General features: G+C 40.6%; 3 protein-coding genes, 1 long non-coding RNA gene and 1 pseudogene across 10 annotated transcripts in view; 3 read left to right on the plus strand and 2 right to left on the minus strand.

Annotated features, from left to right (window-relative positions):
• The first annotated feature begins 189 nt into the window (after window positions 1–189).
• On the plus strand, window positions 190–2,350 carry LOC149051009 (uncharacterized). Its single transcript, XR_016183802.1, has 2 exons — window positions 190–613; window positions 932–2,350. It is a non-coding gene; the product is annotated as an uncharacterized LOC149051009 (long non-coding RNA).
• Window positions 2,137–4,061, minus strand: LOC149051010 (V(D)J recombination-activating protein 1-like). 4 transcript variants are annotated; one of them, XM_089196868.1, is made up of 5 exons: window positions 3,335–4,061; window positions 3,039–3,112; window positions 2,689–2,765; window positions 2,352–2,554; window positions 2,137–2,275 (listed from the first exon to the last, which is right to left on the minus strand). In XM_089196868.1, exons 1-2 carry the CDS (start codon window positions 3,788–3,790, stop codon window positions 3,071–3,073), a joined length of 498 nt encoding a protein of 165 aa, XP_089052994.1. In that variant the 5' UTR covers window positions 3,791–4,061; the 3' UTR covers window positions 2,137–2,275; window positions 2,352–2,554; window positions 2,689–2,765; window positions 3,039–3,070. The 4 variants fall into 4 exon arrangements, with proteins under 4 accessions (XP_089052994.1, XP_089052997.1, XP_089052996.1 ...); XM_089196871.1 differs by lacking the exons at window positions 3,039–3,112; window positions 3,335–4,061 and adding an exon at window positions 2,870–3,029; XM_089196870.1 differs by lacking the exon at window positions 2,352–2,554 and having other exon boundaries at window positions 2,138–2,275.
• A 5,395-nt stretch (window positions 4,062–9,456) lies between these two features.
• Window positions 9,457–10,563, plus strand: LOC113670011 (melanocortin receptor 5-like). The gene has a single exon (XM_027186089.2). The coding sequence runs from the start codon at window positions 9,516–9,518 to the stop codon at window positions 10,449–10,451; it is 936 nt and encodes a 311-aa protein (XP_027041890.2). The 5' UTR covers window positions 9,457–9,515; the 3' UTR covers window positions 10,452–10,563.
• Window positions 10,564–12,199: 1,636 nt separating this feature from the next.
• The window catches only part of LOC113670084 (CUB and sushi domain-containing protein 1), a 10,090-nt gene continuing 1,256 nt past the window's right edge, over window positions 12,200–21,033 (minus strand). For 2 of the 3 annotated variants that reach the window (XM_089196867.1, XM_027186171.2), the window contains 2 exons: window positions 18,677–21,033; window positions 12,200–13,349 (listed from right to left, as the gene is read on the minus strand). The exon at window positions 18,677–21,033 is cut by the window's right edge. In XM_089196867.1, coding sequence (XP_089052993.1) covers window positions 12,526–13,349; window positions 18,677–19,019 — 1,167 coding nt within the window. In that variant the 5' untranslated portion in view covers window positions 19,020–21,033 and the 3' untranslated portion in view covers window positions 12,200–12,525. The remainder of the gene's footprint in view (window positions 13,350–18,676) is intronic. The other variant, XM_089196866.1, reaches the window with a different exon arrangement.
• Window positions 14,751–18,221, plus strand: LOC149051011 (uncharacterized; annotated as a pseudogene). The gene has a single exon (XR_016183801.1). The product of XR_016183801.1 is annotated as an uncharacterized LOC149051011 (transcript).

The following is a 21,033-nucleotide window of genomic DNA, read 5'->3' on the forward strand; positions in this document are numbered from 1 at the left end:
ACAATCAAATGAATGCTTTGAATGTTTAAGAGGGAGAGGAAGCAAAACCACTTGCTGTTCCTTTTCTCGCGGGTAAATGGTCAGTTTTATTTAACCTCCTGTCCTGTATCCTCAAGTTTGTATCGCCCGGCGAATTTCCCCCCAAGTGATTGGCCTCGTCCGATATACTGAGGGGTCAGGCTTATAATCCCACGGCTGTTTCGCGGTGGAAATTTAGTTCGCGCATGCGGTCTACAGGAAAGATCGAGTTAATTATTATTTCTCTGGTTAATACAAAATTATGCATTTGCATAAATCTAGCGTCCATGGCAACCCTTTGGGCTAAGATATAGTTTAGCCAATGAAATCTTGCTGCGTATCTAATGTATGCGGGTGAAATTTAGCATGGCGGATGCTTACACATGGAAGAGGCATTTGCCGTCGAAAATTTGAGTAAAATCGGTCAAATTTTGCCTGTGTTCGACGAAAACACGTTGCTATGGTGGAGTCTAGCAAGCACACCCTATTAAATCAACTGAAAACTTTGATTTCAATTTGGAAAAGGCTCGAATTTTTCCCAGCAAAGCAAGAGTCAAAAGAGAAGACTTGAAACCTTACTGAACAACCGACAGAGGTAAGTGTTTTAATCCGAATTGTTTAAGACTCCATTCGAGGCACTTTTAATATGTTAAGATCGGCCGTTATGCGACTCCATTTTGAATCTCGGAGGTACTGAATTTCAAGTGAAACAGTCTGTAAACGACTGGAAAGGTTTAGTTTTGGTTCCAAAGATTGTAGTAACACTTTTATTCGTCTAAATTAGAAGTTGAGCAAATAAATTACACTATATTTACACACATAGTACTCGTTCTTAGTCATCGAACCGATACATTGCTATTGAAAAGGAATGAGTTTTACTCGTTCGCTTTTCGTTTTAAATTTCTTTCTTTAGGTTTGGGAGCTTTCCCTGCTAGTTCCGGACTCGTGGCAATGTGATGGTTGACAAGGATTTGACGCAATCTCGTGTCCTTTTTCTTCACATGGTCAAAATGCTGGGACTGGGTATTGAATTCCGAGTGTATTCCTTCAATCCCTTGTTTACCGTAGAATCCAAGGCCCATGTGCCATTGTCGAAGAAAAGGGCAAACATGTTCTTCTAGCATATGCAGCTTTGGTGTGATTGTCATGTCTGGAAATTTTTCCCTAAGGAACTGAAGAAAATTTGTGATGTCTTCCTCTGCAACAAGAAAACAAGAAAAGGTGGACTTAAGACATGATCTTATTGCTGTATTCATGTTTTTCTATGAAAGTCAGGTTTTTTCTTTCAGTTATCTAGCTTATCAATCTTGCCATCATTGAGATAGTCTGCACTGTCATAGACAAAGTGGCAAGCAGCAAATAACTTAAAAACTTGTTCAAATTTCACGCTAATTTCTCTTGCTTGAGAAAGGAGGGAAGGACACAGCTCCTCTGTTTTTGTCAGCACAGCACTGCATAGTTTAATGATGTTGTCTTCCTACCAAAAAAACAAATGCAACAATTCAATGAAATTTTGTGACTCAACAAATTCCTACTCTAAGGGTAGAATTTGTGTTACCTTGCAGCAAGTGTGTACATGATTACCAATGAATGATTTTCCATGATAAGCTTGTCTCTCAACATTCATTTTCTTGAGAACCTCATCCAAATGAACCGATAGTGGTCCATTGGCTTTCTCAAAGGCAGCCAATTCCATTTGTTCATCTGCAAACTTTTCCTATAATGTTGAGATAATACTATTTAAATCTGGGTTATTTGACTTACTGTTTAGTTGCTATAATTTGATAATTTGAGCCCTTGTAATATTACAAATAAATGATCTATAAAATAAAATGATAACTTCTTTAACTAAAAAATTAAGATGGGTTTGAAACATGTAAAATGGATTTGGAGGATTGTACAGCTATGATACTGGAAAGCACCAATATATTATTTTTACCTCCTCCTTTGCATTTCCAAGGAGTTTGTCTATCTCCTCCTGTAGTAGTGTAAAGTAGGCAGGCATGATATCAACATTAGCATGCAGACTTTGAAAATTCAGCAACTCCTGTAAATAATTGGCTTTTTCATTAAATTGTTGTGCTTGTCTGGTATGTAGTTGGGCAGTTCTGAGTGCCCGGATTTTCTCATCATTCTCTTCACTGTCTCCTGCTAGAACCATTTGAATTTTTTTGTCCAGCTCAAAGCACTGGTTCTCTAGTTCGTCAAACAGTTTCTTAAACACACCCAAGCTAATGTGAAGTCCAGGAACACAAACCTGAAATAGACAACCATTAAGTTAGGTGGCCTGTAAGTCCCTCTTCAAAGCAATAAAATAAACTCTTGTATCTTACTTTGTCCAATTCAATGTCCAGCAGTTTCTCGTGAATCACATTGTGATAAAACTTCTGTTGACTTGTAACAGAGCCATCTGCAACAAACTTATCATAATCCTCTTAAATGTTTTCAAGACTTCGTTTTTCAGCATGCCCACGTTTATGGCAAGAGACTTGCATTACTTCATGATTTATCTTGTACCAAAGACATGGATATTTGCCTGCAAATACAATTCTTATGGTGGAAACCTGTTTCACAGAAATAGTTATGTAGAGTAGAGGCTACATTTATATTCTTTTATTGAATTGCTAAATCATTATTATTTGTATATGTGAATTATTGTCTTGATCATACCTGAGGCACCAGCTATTCCAAATAGCTTGCATAGGAACTCATAGTCACCAAACAGGAAAACCACTTTCTTTTTACCTCTAGAAATGGGCAAAACAAAAATAAAAATTTAATTAATATTATGCTATTTCAAGTCTTTATTCTCCCGATTAACTAAAAGTGTGGCAAATTTGTTTTCACTTACGCCCAGGTTGCTTCTTTCAAGGTGTTTACTTGTTCTTTATATTTCATTAAGGCTGTCTTTAAATTAGCCCAACTATCTTTTGCATGAAACATGGCAAAGACCACTGTGTTGGTTTTAGAATTTGGATGCCTAAGGTTAGCAATCTGGAAGGCCATTTCAAATGACCCACCACCAGCATCTCCTCCAAGTTTTATGTGCACTTCATTTTCTGGGATTGCATTGTTCCATGTCAGCCTTCCATTCCTAAAATGATAACCAACTATAATTAGACTATAATTCACAGCAATAGGCAACAGAAAATGATAAGCAACTAGCACAAAATATGTGTGGAGTTGGACATTTTGTCTGGACTGGTTGATCAAGTACCTCTTTGCAAATTGAGCACATATACTCATGCTTGATGTTTTCAACAAACTGTTCTGGGTAAAGAGGTTCTGATCCTCTAAAGCTTTGTAGATTCTTTACCTCCTCAGAGAATGAGAGTGAGGCTGGGTCAGGTTGGAAGCTTAAAGTGCCAGACATTCCTTCCACCATTTCCACTTGTTCCTTGGGTTCAGCTGAGTCCTCTCTGGGTTTTATTCCAGGTTTAGTCTTCTTCTTCCTACCAGGTTTCTGTTGATCCTTAAAGAAACTGCAGATCTTACAGTTTCCAGTGCGTTTGTGTGGAGGCCACACATTGATTGCAAGGCGTGTGCCTCCTCTTAAAGCAAGCTTGTAACACTTGTGGCAGAACTTAGGAGGGCACATGTCAAGGTCATCTTTACGAACTTTGACACCAAAGGCTGTGAAAATAATCTCCGTCTTATCAGCGCAAAGAAAACTGTTCTCATACTTATCTTTTGCCTTCTTCAATCGCTCTCCACAAATTCGGCAAATTTTTTCCAATATTTGTTGATGTTCAGAGAGACCTAAGTTAGCCATCTGGATGCACTAATCGAACCGAGTTGTAAACTAAACTTGGATTAAGCAACGCAGTTCTAAGTTGACTCAAGATATGTTCCGAAGTTCCTTTTTCCGGCCTTTTATTGCTTCAGAAGGGTACACCCTTAGGGTTTGTACCTTGTTTCAGGAAGGGGTGTCTATTTATCTCTCTCGATCGGTTCTTCAGGGGTGCGGGAATATTTGCATTCTTGTGTTATTGCGTGTAGTTCATTCCATTTGAAGGGAGAGGGAATATTCGCCAAAAATCATGTTAATCACGGCCAAGGAAAACGATTTAACTATCAGATCAAAGCGCAAATGGTAACATATAATTGTAAGGTTTATTATCCGTGATCATGATTGAAATGTTGACCGAAAGAAACGTCTTGTCCGTGCTTTCACTATTTCAAGTAGCTCCCCGTGACAGATCGATGACATACACTTTTCGGGGAGGAAATCACACGCACGTAGTTTGACTTTCTTGCACATAACAGAAGGCCGTGGACATTTTATCAGTTTGTCATAAATCGTGTATTCTTTGTTTAGCCCATGGGTAAGCATGAGTTCATTCAGAGGATAAATTCGCGTAGTTTAGGGGCATTAGTTCGAGGTCAAAGGGGAGATGGACGCCATATTTACTATTTCGGTGGTGATGTGTAATCGCAGATTACACCGCTCAAAACAATTCGGATTAAAACGTCATGGTAAAGAAACTGATGGCAAAGGAGAGACGTAAAGCCTGAGTTGTTCCTTTATTGAAAAAAAAATTCGAATTGCGGTGATTTCGCCAACGAGTGATTTCGCCAACGTCATGTTCGCCAACGTCTTTGGTCGCTTCGCCAACGCGATGAGTCGCTTGGCCAACGTCCTACTGGTCACTTCGCCAACGCCAAATATCTAGTAATAACTAGATTAGCGGTAATTTAAAACTGTTGAATAACAAACTCCGATGATTTCCAAATGTGTTCCAAAAATGTATAACTCAAAATTTTACTTGAAAAATGCGTTACGATGTGAATTAACGAGTTAACATTTTTCAGAAACAATCAGAGTCTGTTTTCCAGCCTTCAAAACGAGTCAGAAATAAAATATAACAAGTATAATATCAACAACATTTTAATTACAATACGTACTTTTATAAATATTTACAAGTGCAAAATATTTTAGTGGAAAACCTATTTACAAAACCTTCTGATTCACAAAATATTTTCAATGCAAAACTTATTTACAAAACCTTCTGATTCAATAAAAATGTTTTAGTCAAAACCTATTTACAAAACCTTCTGATTCACAAAATATTTTCAATGCAAAACTTATTTACAAAACCTTCTGATTCAAAAAAATGCTTTAGTCAAAACCTATTTACAAAACCTTCTGATTCACAAAATATTTTCAATGCAAAACTTATTTACAAAACCTTCTGATTCAAAAAAAAATGCTTTAGTCAAAACCTATTTACAAAACCTTCTGATTTTCTGATTTTTTGGTACACGCACCAGTTTCTTGGGGTGAATACTTCACTCTCAATCCACTGTCGTCGGATGTACTGGACAAGTCTCCCCAGCTGTTCGGTTTGGGCCTGCTCCTCGAGTAGGTCGAACATCGGTTGGATTTCCGGATACGGGAGGAACGGGAGGGCCATTAGCTTCCTGATGTACTTGTAAACGGAATCGTCGTCCATGTACGCCCTTTGGAGGCCAAGCTCTTGTACCTTAAAGTAAAAAATGGTAAAAAAGGTGTAAATAAAGTACAGTAAAAACCCGCGACCCGCATTTTAGACGATAATGGATTTTAACGTGAAGTTTTTTATATGAAATAATTCATATTTGTACTGCGGTTGTAGATGAAAGTGAAATGTGATCATCGCAGTAAATTTTCCAATTTAAGCAATTGGAAAGAAGAAGCCTGAAAAAAAATCAGGGCTTCAACGGGATTCGAACCCGTGACCTCAGCGATACCGGTGCGATGCTCTACCAAATATGAATTATTTCATATAAAAAACTTCACGTCATTTCACTGCACGGGAAGATATGAACTCAATAAATTGACCTCGCTCCCAATGTGTGGCTTCATAGCTCAGTTGGTAGAGCATCGCACCGGTATCGCTGAGGTCACGGGTTCAAATCCCGTTGAAGCCCTGATTTTTTTCAGGCTTCTTCTTTCCAATTGCTTAAATTGGAAAATTTACTGCGATGATCACATTTCACTTTCATCTACAACCGCAGTACAAATATGAATTATTTCATATAAAAAACTTCACGTCATTTCACTGCACGGGAAGATATGAACTCAATAAATTGACCTCGCTCCCAATGTGTGGCTTCATAGCTCAGTTGGTAGAGCATCGCACCGGTATCGCTGAGGTCACGGGTTCGAATCCCGTTGAAGCCCTGATTTTTTTCAGGCTTCTTCTTTCCAATTGCTTAAATTGGAAAATTTACTGCGATGATCACAGTTCACTTTCATCTACAACCGCAGTACAAATATGAATTATTTCATATAAAAAACTTCACGTCATTTCACTGCAGGGGAAAATATGAACTCAATAAATTGACCTCGCTCCCAATGTGTGGCTTCATAGCTCAGTTGGTAGAGCATCGCACCGGTATCGCTGAGGTCACGGGTTCGAATCCCGTTGAAGCCCTGATTTTTTTCAGGCTTCTTCTTTCCAATTGCTTAAATTGGAAAATTTACTGCGATGATCACATTTCACTTTCTTTAATGGATTTTAAGTAAGTTCATTTAAGCAAGTTCACTGTCAGATGATATAAGAAACTAAATAACATTGGTCACGGTTCAGTTTTGGCCAGTGTAATGAGTTTTTTTTACTTTTAGGAGATGTCTTCTGTTAGGTATAAGATAAGCAACAACAGTTGTAAAAAAGAGAAATTAGATCCTCCATCAACTTATAATCCTAATAAATTCGTGACAAACAATACAGTTTAAATCTGCGCAGTAGTCATCCTGATATTTATAGTATTCCGAGATAAAGGTTTCCGAGATAATTCGTTATGAGTCGTAGAGTGTCGTAATCGTATGATTGAAATGAACATTCTTCGCGTGCCAATGTGTTTTATACACTTCGAAGGATCGAAATATCATACCAGTTAGTTTCAAGCAATTGGATTGGTTTATTTAGAACAATAGGGTAAAATTAACAAGTATTAACACAATGAGTTTACGCGTCTATTCATATGGTAATATACAAGCGTGTGTTTCTTGTAATACTTATATACTCTTGATCGAAGTTATAATATGCGCTGGAGTTATAGAATTAGTAGTAGTAGTAGTCTACAATGTATTTATATAAATCTCTGTTCTAGAAGTCTCAAAGGTAATTATATAAATCTCTGTTATTGACAAATAAACCTTATAGAAGAACTTAAGGAAAAGGTTGCACACACGCGACTTTATTGCTCTAAGTTAAATTCAGCAACATACAGCGCCGGTGACGCGTGGCGTGCCGTGCATTTATGTGGGCCCACTGTGTTTTAAGTTGCGCGTAAAAGAGAAGGAAACTAAGTCTGAACAAAATAACGGAAGGAAACTAAGTTCGAACGGGGAAATCAAGTCAGCTCAGTCAAGTAAACAACACACAGAAGCAAGAAGAAGTAATGGTAAATTTTTATTTAGAGTAAACTAATACATTGGCGAAGTGACCAGTAGGACGTTGGCCAAGCGACTCATCGCGTTGGCCAAGCGACCAAAGACGTTGGCGAACGTGACGTTGGCGAAATCACTCGTTGGCGAAATCACCAGATACCAAAAATTCGAATCAATCAGAATCTTGCCTGAAAATAAGAAGACCTCAGAAAGGCGATAAGTCATCTCGCGTCAAAACAAGATGCCATTAAGCCGTCGCATAGTTAACTATCCCGCACACGCAATCTTCCCTAGGAGAACATTAACCAGGGAAGCAAAATACAATGTCTGCGCATAAGTTAGCTATTTCCTTGGGCTTTGCGCATATACTTTTTGCGACCTAGTTATCAGTGGGTTCTTTCTTGTTGAGCCGTTAAACGTACATTTTCAGCGGTTTCAAATTGAAAATGTCAATCTGACATGCGCGAACTAAATTTCCACTGGCGGGCGTTTTGAAACAGCCGTGAATCCAGCCGTTTTTATCAAAGTTTCGATTTACGAACTAGAAATGGGAACAGAAAACATACCACTAAAATCTTAAGAACTATACAAGTCATTTTCCTGTGCACGACAATTTTTGACCTTAGATAATAGATAATAATAAGATAATAGATTATCACTCTGTCCGCTGGTGTACCGCTGGCGCATGCGGGCGATTAGCCCGGCAATGAAACTGTTTTGGCGATGTCTTTTTTCGGGCGAGTGATCGAAGTCGTTTGCTTTTCATCAAAGCTTGCTGCAAATACTCGTTAATCAAAATATATGCTTCTTTTTTCATATACACAAAGACTTAACTCAAAAGATGATTATTTAAAATTGCAACATTTGCGCAAACCTGCAAATAGTTTAGACAAATCTAGGCCATGTTTTAACTCGTTAACACAGCATTAAAGGAGATGCAGTCCAAAGCAGTCCTGGAGGTGTAGTGGCGAGATAAGCTCGCTAAGAGGAACATCACCTCGAGGGAGGTGAAGAGATCTGCCAACAAAAGAGTCCAGCGGAGGTCCATAGTTGAGGTCCTGTGTTCCCTAGCAGGAGCGAAGGTGTCCTCATCTAGCTAACTAACTAACTAACGGAAACATTATTACCAAACTGTAGGTTTAGTAAGGTGATATAGGGAATCTATATATATATATTAATCATAATGAACTGAGGTGAATTCAAGTTTGGCTTATATTTACTTGCACAAAGGTGAACATACACTTTGAGAAAAAGGAAGAATGGCCATTGGATAGGGTCAATTCGCGAGAAGGAAAAAAAAATCCAAATTAAAACGTCACTGTTCGTTCTTTGACCAAGACATGGTCCTCAAACTTGGCTTTCTTTTTTCTTACATGTCAAATCAGCGAACCCAGTCTTGCGTGCATGCAGTTTTTTAATATAAAAACATTTTGTAAGTACTAACTTGAACAGGAACTCAGTGACGAAGGATAAGATTGAAACGATAATATTTTGAGCTAAGTGAAGTTATTAAATTCGATTGATTGGCAACCCTTGAAAGATACAATCAAAGAGGGTAGAGAGCGATTTAGATAAATTAAAGGCTTTATTGAATGAAAAAAAATCCACAACAGAACAAGCTAACGATAGGTCTGCAAACACGGAAAATGCGGAAAACGGAAAAAGGTGTTCAAAGGTGTAAACTTTCCATTTCCGAACAAAGTAATAAACTTTATTGGTTCAGAATCGATTACAACTAGATCCGTCTTCTTTAAAATGTTAATTAAGTATATGAATCTTTTTTCCAATCAAACAAAAGATGTACCATTTAGATGTACCACAATAAATTTTGCCGCTTTTCACTTGAAGGAAGAGTTTTATCCGGTAGTCAATTAGTGTTTTCAAAAGTCAGTAATTAGAACAACTTCAAGAAAAGATAAAGTAAATAAAGCCTTTTCCTGACAAGGCAAAATGGATTTCATTTAAAGGAAGATCTCTGACATTACTGATTGCTCAGTTTTAATTCAAGTGGGAGCTTCATCCGGCAGTCACAGTATATGTAAAGACAAATAATTGATATAACTACAACTAGTCGGGTATCATACCACAAAGTAGGAACCTCTCAGCTGCATGGCGCACTTCAATGCCAGATAGTTTCAACAAGCTACGAACGTTTACACCCATGTACAGAAACTTTACAAACCCGAGCGGTAAGCCCAAACTGGGCGATAAATGTTACGCCGATGCCTACACTGTCATCTGCGTTCTAAATATCGTGTGTTCGTTGACAGCATCTTTGGGGAATTTCTTAGTTCTCGGTGCAGTTTGGAAGACACGAATCTTACACAAGCCGACGAATTTGCTCGTCTCTGGACTCGCTGTGTCTGACTTGGGAGTCGGAGTTCTAATTCAGCCATTATTCACTTTGTTTTTGATTTTGGAAATGAGATCAGAGGGATCTATTCGAGATATGTGGAAGATCTTTAGATCCATACAAGCCGTTTTTCAGTCGGCGACTGTTCTGATTCTAACTTCGATCAGCGTAGACAGATTTCTCGCCCTTCAGCTGCATTTAAAGTACGTTTCCATGGTTACAATTAACAAGACAGCCACCTTACTGTGTTTTATATGGGTTACAAGCGCTTTCTGTGCGATGACGGTTTTCATCGAGAATAACTTATATCGTATCTTTATAATCACGCTTATACTGTTGTGTCTCGTGATAAATTCTTCCATGCACTTCATGATCTATCGCATTTGTCACCGTCACCGAGTTCAGATTCAAGTTCAAATACGAGCACAAAACGGGCTAGAAACTCTTAATATCAAACGCTACAGGAAATCTCTTATCACCATGATTTTCTTGTTTATTTTACTCATGGTGTGTTATTTTCCTTATATTTGTATGCGTACTGCTGTGAACTTCATCCATTGGTCGTCACCGCTCAAGAGGTTTGTGATGAGGTGTACGCTCTTTTTGGTTTACTTGAATTCTTCGCTAAATCCGCTGGTGTATTGCTGGCGCATGAGAGAGATGCGTTCCGCTGTGAAGCAGTTTTGGAAATCTCTTCACCCGTGAGAGTGCTTTAAGTCATTCGCTGTCGCCGCAGCTGGTAGAATTAACTTTAAAAAATGACAATGGAAAATAGAAATAAAATTAGATGAATAAATACTCGGAGAACGTGAAAGCGAAGGAAGTTATGTCCCTGTCTACGTGGGTGAATGATAATACAGTGGTCAAACGTCTACGCATGTGCAAACGTTTTAATGACTTTGATTATAGGAACACAGTGGCAAAATGAGTGCGCATGCTTGTATCACACGAGAACATATATGCGTGTAAAGGGATGGGAGCGACAATATTTCCATAGTAACACTGTCGAGGCAAAATGGCGGCATTTTTAAAATTCCCATTCCTTGTTTTCATTTTGCGGGAATAAGCCCAACCAAAACAGGTAAGGTTGCAGTTTTCAGAAAAGTTTCTGTCGAACATCTTCCGTCATATATCTTACTCAACAAAAAAAGGTATTGCGGAAACAGATAAGAATTTAGCGGCTCAAGTAGAGTATCCGTAATATTGTCATCGTCTCCTCTCAGAGAAAACTCTCTGGAGAAGAAGTTTGTTGTATCAGCAAAAACCTTGCGTCAGCTTTGTTCGCAAAGGAAAATTGCTAGCCCTGAACGCTCAAATGGCTTGAATAGCGGAGCATGCGCACCCATTTTGCCGCTGTGTCAACAAGAGGAAGACTAGAGATGACTACACTGTCACGACCGGGTTGTTCTACACAAGCTGCAAATGACCACTCAAGCCAGTGGATCATGGTATTTTTAAACTTCAAAACAGAATGGTAAATTAACAGAATACTCTTGCTTAAATACGCTTTTTGTTCGAAAAATCTCGATTTTTCCTTTTCCTTACTTTTTTTTTCCTTTCACAAAGTTACATGAACGTTAACTTTCCAATTTTCTTTTGCTAATTTTGCAAGAAAGTGGTCGTTTCTTATACTTACCTGTTTGCGCGAGAAATTAGCGTGCGGCCAGCCAGAGTTGATCCCCTCGCGCATGCCCGACGTTTGAACGCTGCGTTGTGTATGACTGCGTTGTGTTTGATAGAGTGGGAAAGTTGAAGAATGCGACGAGTATTTCCTCTGGCAGCGTGTGCCCGCGAGCAGGCCCTCATTAATTTTTAGCGCTGAGTAATGAGGCCTTGAGAAACGGAAGCCAGAAAGAGGTGTGTGAGTGATGTGGCACTACTAATGAGAGTATATGGTTCCAAGTCCCATGCAGGCCCCTCGTCAGCTTGCTTTCGCCAAAACCTTCAAACTTACTTGCAGGTGAAGGAATGCTTGTACCGCAGCGCTTATAATGAAGGTTTGCTTACAAGTTACGGCAGTCTGGGTATGAAGCAACATGGACAAGTATGCGCACGTATAAACTGCGCGGCGCCTTATAACGAGAAATTTTTGTGCGCCGCGAACCTGGAATAATACCATAAGTCTATAGTAAATTATTTAGGGCATAGCTAGCATTTTTCTGAGAGGGGTCATTTTTACCGCTGCCCTACTCTTCTGCAGGCTCGTATTCATGCACCAGCAAAGATTTAGACTCTTCTAATTCGCGCTTCTTAATTAATCCGAAGGCGGATGGGTGGGGTAAGGTCTTTAGTCATGTCAGGGGCCCGTTACTACGCCCCTGATAATTATGTTATTTTATGAACTCACACAAACACCTTGAGAAAGTGAAATAAATTGATCGAATGGTCACCGCCCCATTTGTTTTGTAAATCTCAGGCGTGACCTTACGCTAGTTAGCTCTAATGTGACGATCAGTAATGAATTTGCGTTGTTTATTGATGTCTCGCACAGAGATTCTTAAGAAAAGGTTGTAAGCAGATTTATGTGAGGCTTTTTTAACTAATACTCGGCCGAAGGTGAAAAATCAGACCTAGAAGCAAAACATTTAACTGCGCTTGGCGCCATTCTACAAATCTGAGTTTTGCTTTCAGGTTTCAACTTCTCGCAGTTTCATATAAACTTATTCTTCTTTACGACACGACTTCCGATTGAAAAAAGGCTCCGGACCCTCGAAATTTTGCTAGCTTGGTTCTAATTACAGATAACTTGAAGTTTCCGACGCAACTCGAATTCGCTCCATCAGACAACATTCTGTAAGCTTTCACGAGAAGATGCACTCGATTCATCCTCTGTTGACGGAGAATGCTGTAATCCCCGTATGACAACCCGCTCCGTTACGAGGGGACTGTCAGTGTCTGTCATTAAGCCTCTTTCTTCTGAGGACGTTGCACCGCGTTGCGTCGATAATGGGGCCTGGGAAGTGCGTAAACTTGAGATCCAAGCAAAAAAGGCACCAAAGCTGCATGAGGGCCCCAGATACCGCTGGCCAACTTTACACGCCAACACGACGCCGATAACGAAAAATATGAGTGTAAACAGGATGAGGGCAACTGTGAAGGACGTATTCGACTCAGGTGCTGTTGTCAGTTCGAGCTTGGAATTCACGATTTCAGGACTCTCAGTGGGGTCTGGAGCGGGAACAACTCCTTCCGGAAACAAACCATTCACGTTAAACCATATCGCTTTGAAGTAGGGCTTAGCTGGGTTTGACGAGTAGAAGTTCACCGTTGTTTCATTTGTGACGGACCGAGAGAGGGATGGGGCGTGCTTGCCACTAAACCTACAAACAGATTTACTCTCCTCGCAGGGGCAATTCTCATTTTTGAAATCCCAAAATCGTACTTTTTCCAATGTCACAAAATCTTGAGTACAGTCCTCGGGTAAAGTGAAGTTTTCAAAAAGCAACTTGATGTAAAAGCCCGGATCTTGCGTTTTAAGTGTCCAACTACAATTCACAATCGCGTCAGATTGACTTTGCTGGAATATATCGCTAGTTAGGACTCCTGTGGCTCTTCCAGTGACGTCTATGACCCTTGCACCACAGGGATCCTTCTGACAAAAGCCTAAAGAAAAATCACATCACAATGTGAGAGATTATTCAGCGTTAATTGATTTCCGGTTGATTTTTTGCGATAAGTGACAGATGATTGAACAATAGGATCATATTATATATTTAAAATGAGAGAGACCAGAGCGTGGGACAGAGAACGGTGAGAGAGAGCGGGAGATTAAGTTGATTTTATAAAATAAAAACGTGAAGTTTCGGAACATAGCAGATTCTTTAGTCTCATTTCCGACACAGTGGCACCTCCGACGGGACGCGCGAAGCATGGAGGAACTAACCAAAGAAGCAGAGGCTAAATTGCAGATGTTGCTGTACACTAATGGAAAAACACGTGGCATTGTGGAAAAGGGAAACCTAGGAGCGGTCGCGCGACATCGCGACAACCTACAAGCATTAGCAAAAGAAGTAGACGCGCTTAAACTAAAGGTTGAACAGACCATGTTCAAGGCCGGGAAAAGTGCAGAAGACGTTGGAAGTTGGAGCAGCAGCATTGAAGAACCGATCGCCGAAGCTGACGAAGAAGTTTCGCGACTAGAAAAATGGCTCGTGGAGACGAATGGAGAGATCGAACATCGAAAGCACAAGGACGAAGAAGAAAGGAAAGCCCGTGCTCGTGAAGAGGAGCTTAAATTCGAAAGAGAGCAAATGGAGATGAAGCTAGAATTCGAACGCCAACTGGAAGAGACCAAGGCAAAACAGCAACCTGTTGAGAAGGTTAATCAGACTGAACAAAGGACAACAAAGCTACCGAAACTACTGATCACAAAGTTTAATGGGACGTATGAAGCATGGCTGCCGTTCTGGAACAAATTTTAAGCTGAAATTGATAAAGCAAACCTTGCATCTGTGACCAATTTTGCATACCTAAAAGAGCTGGTAGATCCAAAGGTTCGAGCGGAGATAGACGGACTGCCTTTCACAACAGAGGGCTACGAAAGGGCAAAGAATATCCTCATCGGCGAATATGGGAAAACGAGCGAGATCCTGAATGCGTACGTCCAGAACATCGCGAATTTGCCTGTCATTACAGGAACACAACCTGCGCCTATCCACGAATTTTACAAGAAGCTCGTGTACAATCATAGGCGGCCCAAGCTCACGTCTCGAGAAAAAGCCAACGATGAATTCATGAACGCGTCACGCGTTGTGTGACTCGGCGTTAAGTTACGGGAGGAACCGTTGAAAATTTGAACACTTTATAAGGCATAGTATGGGGAACGAAATATGGTCGATTTATAACGATAAATATTTCGAAATCTGAATATTTTACACGTAAAATCAATAAAAACTTACTCATGCCCTGTGTATCCGTCGAAGTTTCTAGTGATTTCTGCTGTTTTAAGCTTGCTTTACCATCACTGTTAACCTTCGTCTTTTGAGGGCCGCCTGTGGTACAATGTGCAATCTTTGGAGACACTGGGCAAATTGAAAGACGTCACTGGAAATGTAAGAAGTGTGCTCGACAAACTAAAGGGTGTAAAAGCAGACCTAGTGAGAGGACAAGTGGACTGGCAGGACTGGGACTTCCCACAGTTGATAAAAGCTTTGAAAAGTTGGAAGGAAATCAACCCCATTGGGAGCGGCGCGGATAATGCGGGGAAGCAAGGTGCTAAATTCCGCGATCGCGAGAAAACATTTCACGCAAACGAAACTACGCCAACACAAAGAGGGTGCGTCTACTGTGACGCAACTGACCACAGAGCTGTGAATTGCGACAAGTTTGTGACAGTTGGAGACCGCAGGAAGCAATTAGGACTGAAACAGCTTTGTTTTAACTGCACCGGAAGTCGACACCGTGCTTCTGAGTGCAAATGCCGTTCTGGCTGCCAGATCTGCAGTCGAAGACATCATACGTCGATCTGTGACAAACATACATCGCGAGACCAGCTGATGACCACAACGAGCGCAGAAAGGAAAGGAGTGGTGTATCCTATGGTAACAGTTGACGTGAACGGTGTTAAATGCCGAGCATTGTTGGATACAGGAGCCGGAAGTTCCTACGCTTCATCAACGCTTCTGAACTGTTTACATTTGCGCCCTATCCGTCAACAATTCAAGCGCATTGAAATGATGTTTGGTACTTCAAACAAAGCGATAGACATCTATGGCCTACAAATTCGAAGCGTCGATGGTAAATTCACCTTAGAAGCCGAAGTAAACAAAGTCGACCGCAATGAGTTGTTGACATTGGAAAACCCAAAATGCGCAGAAATCGTAGCTCAGTTTTCTCACTTGAAGGGCGTAACCACAAATGATAACGACGAGAAAGAGATGTTGCCTGTTCATCTGATCCTTGGAACAAACGAGTACGCTAAGATCAAATAAGATCAAAACAGGGGCAAGACCAAGAGTTGGGCGCTCGGGAGAACCAGTAGCAGAATACACGAAGTTCGGCTGGACGATTTTGTCACCTGGAACGGAGTTGGATCTCAGCAACATGTTGTTAACGCAGACCTCCGCAATTGATTACGAAGAATTGTGCAAGTTAGACGTCTTGGGGCTAAAGGACAATCCAAGTGGAGACCAGGAAACCGTTTACGAAGAATTCAAATACGAGACGAACTTGCCCTGGAAAGGAAATCACCCCCCCCCCCCCTACCGAACAATCACACTGGAAGTTTAAAACGTCTCAAAAATCTCGTGCGGAAGTTAGAGATACAAGGCGAGCTGGAGAGGTACAACGACATCATCCAGACTCAACTGAGCCAAGGGATCATAGAACACGCTGACGAGGTGGTCAAGGACGGAAAAGAGTTCTACATTCCTCATAAAGCGGTCGTGCGCGAGAATGCAGAATCTACAAAGATACGCATTGTTTATGATGCTTCTGCAAGAGCTAATGCAAGTGTCCCCTCACTCAACGAGTGCCTCGAAATCGGCCCTCCACTACAGAACCAGCTTTGGAACGTGCTGGTACGAAATAGGTTCTATCCCGTGGCAATAGCTGGCGACTTAAAACAAGCATTTTTGCAAATTCGCGTCCGAAGAGAAGACCGAGATGCCTTACGCTTTCATTGGATAAAGGATCTGGCAAGCAAACAAGTAGAAACCTTGCGATTCACTCGAGTACTCTTTGGTTTTGCACCGTCTCCATTCCTCTTGGCCGCAGTTATCAAAGAACATCTACAGCGATACAAAATGGTGAACCCGAAATTAGTAGAGGAGATAGAGCGCAGTATGTACGTGGATGATTTAATCAGTGGTGGGGAGACAACAGAACAAGCGTTAGAAATCAAGATGACAGCCACGACCATCTTTGGTGAGGCGACTTTCAAGCTGCACAAGTGGCATTCCAACGATCGGGAACTAGAAGTTGAAACTGCGACTGTAGATGAAGAAAGTCAGAGTTACGCCAAACAACAACTGGGAACCAGAAAGGGCGAATCAAAACTGCTAGGAGTCCCCTGGGACAAAGGAAAGGACGAAATTCAAGTCAGCTTCCCGATTTCAACAGCTGAGCCGACAAAAAGAGGTATTCTTGGAAAAGTCGCAAAAATCTACGATCCACTCGGTCTGGCTTCACCCGTGACCCTCTCTGGAAAAATGCTCTACAGAGATGCCTGCGACACGAAGATCGCATGGGATAAGCCCTTACCAAGCGACTTACAAGCCAAAACAGAAGGAAAGGCCTATCTTGCATTGTACGCGTGCAGTCTTACCCGAGGATTATTCCTGGAAGTACTACCAAACCTGGCAACCAGTGAATTCCTAAGAAGTCTAAAACGGCTCATCGCGCGCCGTATGCGTCCGAAGAAGATATATTCCGACAATGGCAAAACCTTTGTTGGCGCCGAGAAGTGGCTCAAACAAGTTATGCGTGACGAGAAGACACAAGATTACTTAGCACATGAGAACATCAAGTGGCAATTCAACCTCAGCCGCGCCGCTTGGTGGGGAGGACAGTTCGAGCGCCTCATCGCACTGGTAAAAACAGCTTTAAACAAGACTATCGGATGCGGAATGTTGACCTGGACAGAGCTGTGTGAAGTGGTACTGGATGTGGAGATTGCTTTGAATAATCGCCCTTTATGTTACGTCGAAGACGACATACAGTTACCCGTGCTTACCCCTAACTCACTGCTATTTCTTCGATCAAACCAGCTACCAGAACTGGAACCACACCATCTAAGAGAATTTGATCTGCGTAGAAGAGCTAAATATTTGCGAAGGTGCAAGCAGGCTTTGTGGACCAGGTGGACTACCGAATATTTACGAGGGTTGAGAGAACGACACCGGATGAAACGCAAGGGTCAAACCACGCCCTTGGCCAAAGGAGAGGTAGTCATCATCAAGGACGAGGAACGAAATCGCAATAAATGGAAAATTGGAATCGTGGAAGATCTGATTTCGGGACGAGACGGAATCGTTCGAGCTGCCAAACTTCGAGCGGGGAAAGGAACACTTGAACGGGCGGTACAACACCTTTACCCACTGGAGCTGTCCTGCGATCGGGAGAATGTACAGGCTCCTCTGCAGCTCAACCCTTTAGCCCCGACATTCAGGCCCAGGAGGGATGCAGCGGTAGCCGCTCGTTATCGCATTCAAGATGCGAACATTGATGCCGATTAGAGATATTTAGGAACACTGAACTGATATACTGGACTAACTTTCTGTTTCGTTCATTGAATTTCAAATTTCATCGAGTGCGCCATTCTAGTGTTTTTTCTCCGTTGAGAAAAACAGGGGAGTGTGTGAGAGATTATTCAGCGTTAATTGATTTCCGGTTGATTTTTTGCGATAAGTGACAGATGATTGAACAATAGGATCATATTATATATTTAAAATGAGAGAGACCAGAGCGTGAGACAGAGAACGGTGAGAGAGAGCGGGAGATTAAGTTGATTTTATAAAATAAAAACGTGAAGTTTCGGAACATAGCAGATTCTTTAGTCTCATTTCCGACAACAAGATAAAATTAAAAAAATTTTGATTTTATCTGCTACTCAGTCTTTCTTAAAATTGTAGTTGTAATTATTATTTTTCGGTCACCACATTTATCGCAAGGAATCCTTAAGTCAGCTTAGAAGACAACTTTCTGAACAGCTGTACTGTTTAGTGCGCATAATTTACATATTATTTGCATGTTAAGTTGTTGCTACGTGTTTTTGTCGAGGTTTTATTCATCTTTAAAACAATTAGCCCCAATAAGACATTTACCAAACACAAGATTCCGGTATTAAGACAACATATTTAACCAAGAGGTATTTTGACCTCCTACACCGTTAATCTGGGGAGCTTGATTAACTAGTAAACTTTTAATTCGTTGTCGACTGTAATGCAAATATTCTTACCCCGAGTTACCTTTGAAATCACAAACACACTTACCATCCTCTGACTTGTTCTTAGCGTTTAAAGTCCAGTTTCCGTCTGCTTTACAGGTGTAGGATTTCAGTTGACCATTCTGCAGTCGATATCCATCTTTGCATACGAAAACAGCCTCTTCACCTGGAAGGAAAGTCGAGGAATCGTTCTCGATACTCTGCTTTCGCCTTTTTAAAATGGCGCCGGTGGGTTTCTTCAGTTCCTCTTCAGTACAAGTGTTGTTTTTGCTTACTGAAGCCCGCTTGTGTCGCAACGTTATGCCTTGTCCGCGAGTTTCTAAGCTCTGTGTAGTGATGGCAGCGGTTTGGAACGCAATTACAGCACAAAAGAAGAGATAGCAGTTCATCCTCTGCTCGGTTACCTGATCTCTCCGACAACACTAGTTCACGCTTGATCCGGTTTCCAATATTTAATACGCATGAGTACTTTTTCACAAACTTCTTTCACGTGCCTCCGTGAAAAAAAACATATAAATACAGACAAGTATCCGCTTATATCGGGGTAAACTGCCAAATACAATTTTTGATGTCTTCGTTCGTTAGCCGCGTTAAAATGAGCCTTCTCTCTCTTCTCTAGTGCGACAGGCAATATGATTAGGAATATTTTAAAATTTCTGTCATAAAATACTGCGTTACTCTTTGGACAAAAAAGTAACGCAGTATTTTATTTTTTTGAGGGCCAAGGTTCGCGATTTCGGGAGATGGACGTATTTCGCGAAATCTGTTTCTGATTTTTTTTTTAAATCGCAAAATATTGAAAAATAGAATCAAGTATCAAAAGGTTTGAACAAGGGGAAAGACAGTAGTTGCTTTTTACGTACAGAGCTGATCTGGAATAATTCACCTCTGGACGATGATTTCAATAAGTCGCTCAGTCAGGCGCTCTGCCAATTAGCGGTGGAGTAGCATTTGTAGGTCAGCATTAGATTCCATCCACCAAAACCACCTCGGTCGAGAGGGACTGAGATGGAATATTTAATGACTTGCCAAACATAACCGAAGATTCTCGGAAATCCGCAAGTGATGTAGCCGAACATTCGAAGCTGTAAATCCCATGATTCTTGAGGAACAAACAGAAACAGCATAGCGAGAATTTTAAGTCGCGAACCATTGCTTGATGGTAGACATGCAGATAATTTAGGATACGTCAATTCTGTTGATGAGGCGCATAAACTTATTGCGGAATTTGAAACAGGATTGACGACGAAGTTTTCTTTCTCTAAAGCGGTCAAAGATTTCGGGAACACCGGTGTAAATATATACATATTGATACAGCTCTTTGGCATTACAAAGCTTTGCTATCGCTATTGTGCATTCTCACTAGTTTACCTAGTTCAAGTCCTCTGGCATGGCTTGGATGATACCACAATTGTGGAATCATTCGGGTTAACTTAATGCTTACACCTCCTTCCTCGGACAGAAGTCACAAAATACTCGGGGAAGATGCATGAGATATTTAAGGAGCAAAAATTCATTTTTTACTGGTGTGCCTTTCCTAATTTTGGGAAGGAAAGTGTTCAATTGCCAGCACGGCAAAGATAGAACAGCTGGAGAGAAAAGGAAACGAAAATATGCAGAAGAAGTACTGTATATAATAATTTCTTTTTATCCTCAACCTTTGTGTTACTGTCAACTATGGCTTGCTAATTCGAAAGGTCAAATACATGAATGGGTCATATGACATTGATCTCAGAATACTTTTATGACAAACGTGATAACAGTTCAATCTTGGCTAAATTGAAGATGGTTAGAAGTTAACAATTATAAGAACTTTTCACTAACATATGCTGCTGACAAAGGAGAAAATATATGCAATTCTGCATTTTTTGCTTTCTATCAAGCAATCATATATTGGCTCCTTATCACACTATGACACTTCCGTTTTGTCACATTCCAAAAAATAACTTGAGAAATACACTGTCACTCATCTTACACTGTTATATTTACCTATTACAGAAGGCTGGGAACAAAGATTTTGTTTTCAAGAAAATAAGATTTCTTGTCCAAGACACAAGGAAGTTTGACTGCAAAACACAGATAAAAATGCGAGAAATTTTATTTTTTTCAGAGAACAAGGTAGTTCTACTCATGTATAAACAGAACAAATCTGGTTTAATAAATCAGATATGCGGCATGACTCCTTTTCTTCCATCCCCACTCAAAACAAGCAAACACACCTATAGAGGTTCCAGTCTGGTCTGCAAATGAAAAGGAGGAAGGTGATCACTGCAAAATTAAGCATTAGGGTTCTTATTTATAACATATTGATTATTGTATACTGCTATCAATTTTCTCTGTGTTTGTTTTTCAAGTTATGTTACACAAAAGAACACAAAAATGACAAGGAATACTTTTGAATAT

Source organism: Pocillopora damicornis, chromosome 2 (assembly GCF_964200805.1).
Source record: "Pocillopora damicornis chromosome 2, jaPocDami1.2, whole genome shotgun sequence".
NCBI lineage: Eukaryota > Metazoa > Cnidaria > Anthozoa > Scleractinia > Pocilloporidae > Pocillopora > Pocillopora damicornis.

Excerpts from the sequence above, each read along its gene's own strand:
- LOC113670011 (XM_027186089.2), top strand. The coding sequence starts at position 9,516 with ATGCCAGATAGTTTCAACAAGCTACGAACGTTTACACCCATGTACAGA.
- LOC149051010 (XM_089196868.1), bottom strand. The coding sequence starts at position 3,790 with ATGGCTAACTTAGGTCTCTCTGAACATCAACAAATATTGGAAAAAATT. Across the intron at positions 3,113-3,334 it reads CACTCTCATTCTCTGAGGAG|GAATGGAAGGCTGACATGGA; the intron begins GTAAAGAATCTA and ends TTATCATTTTAG.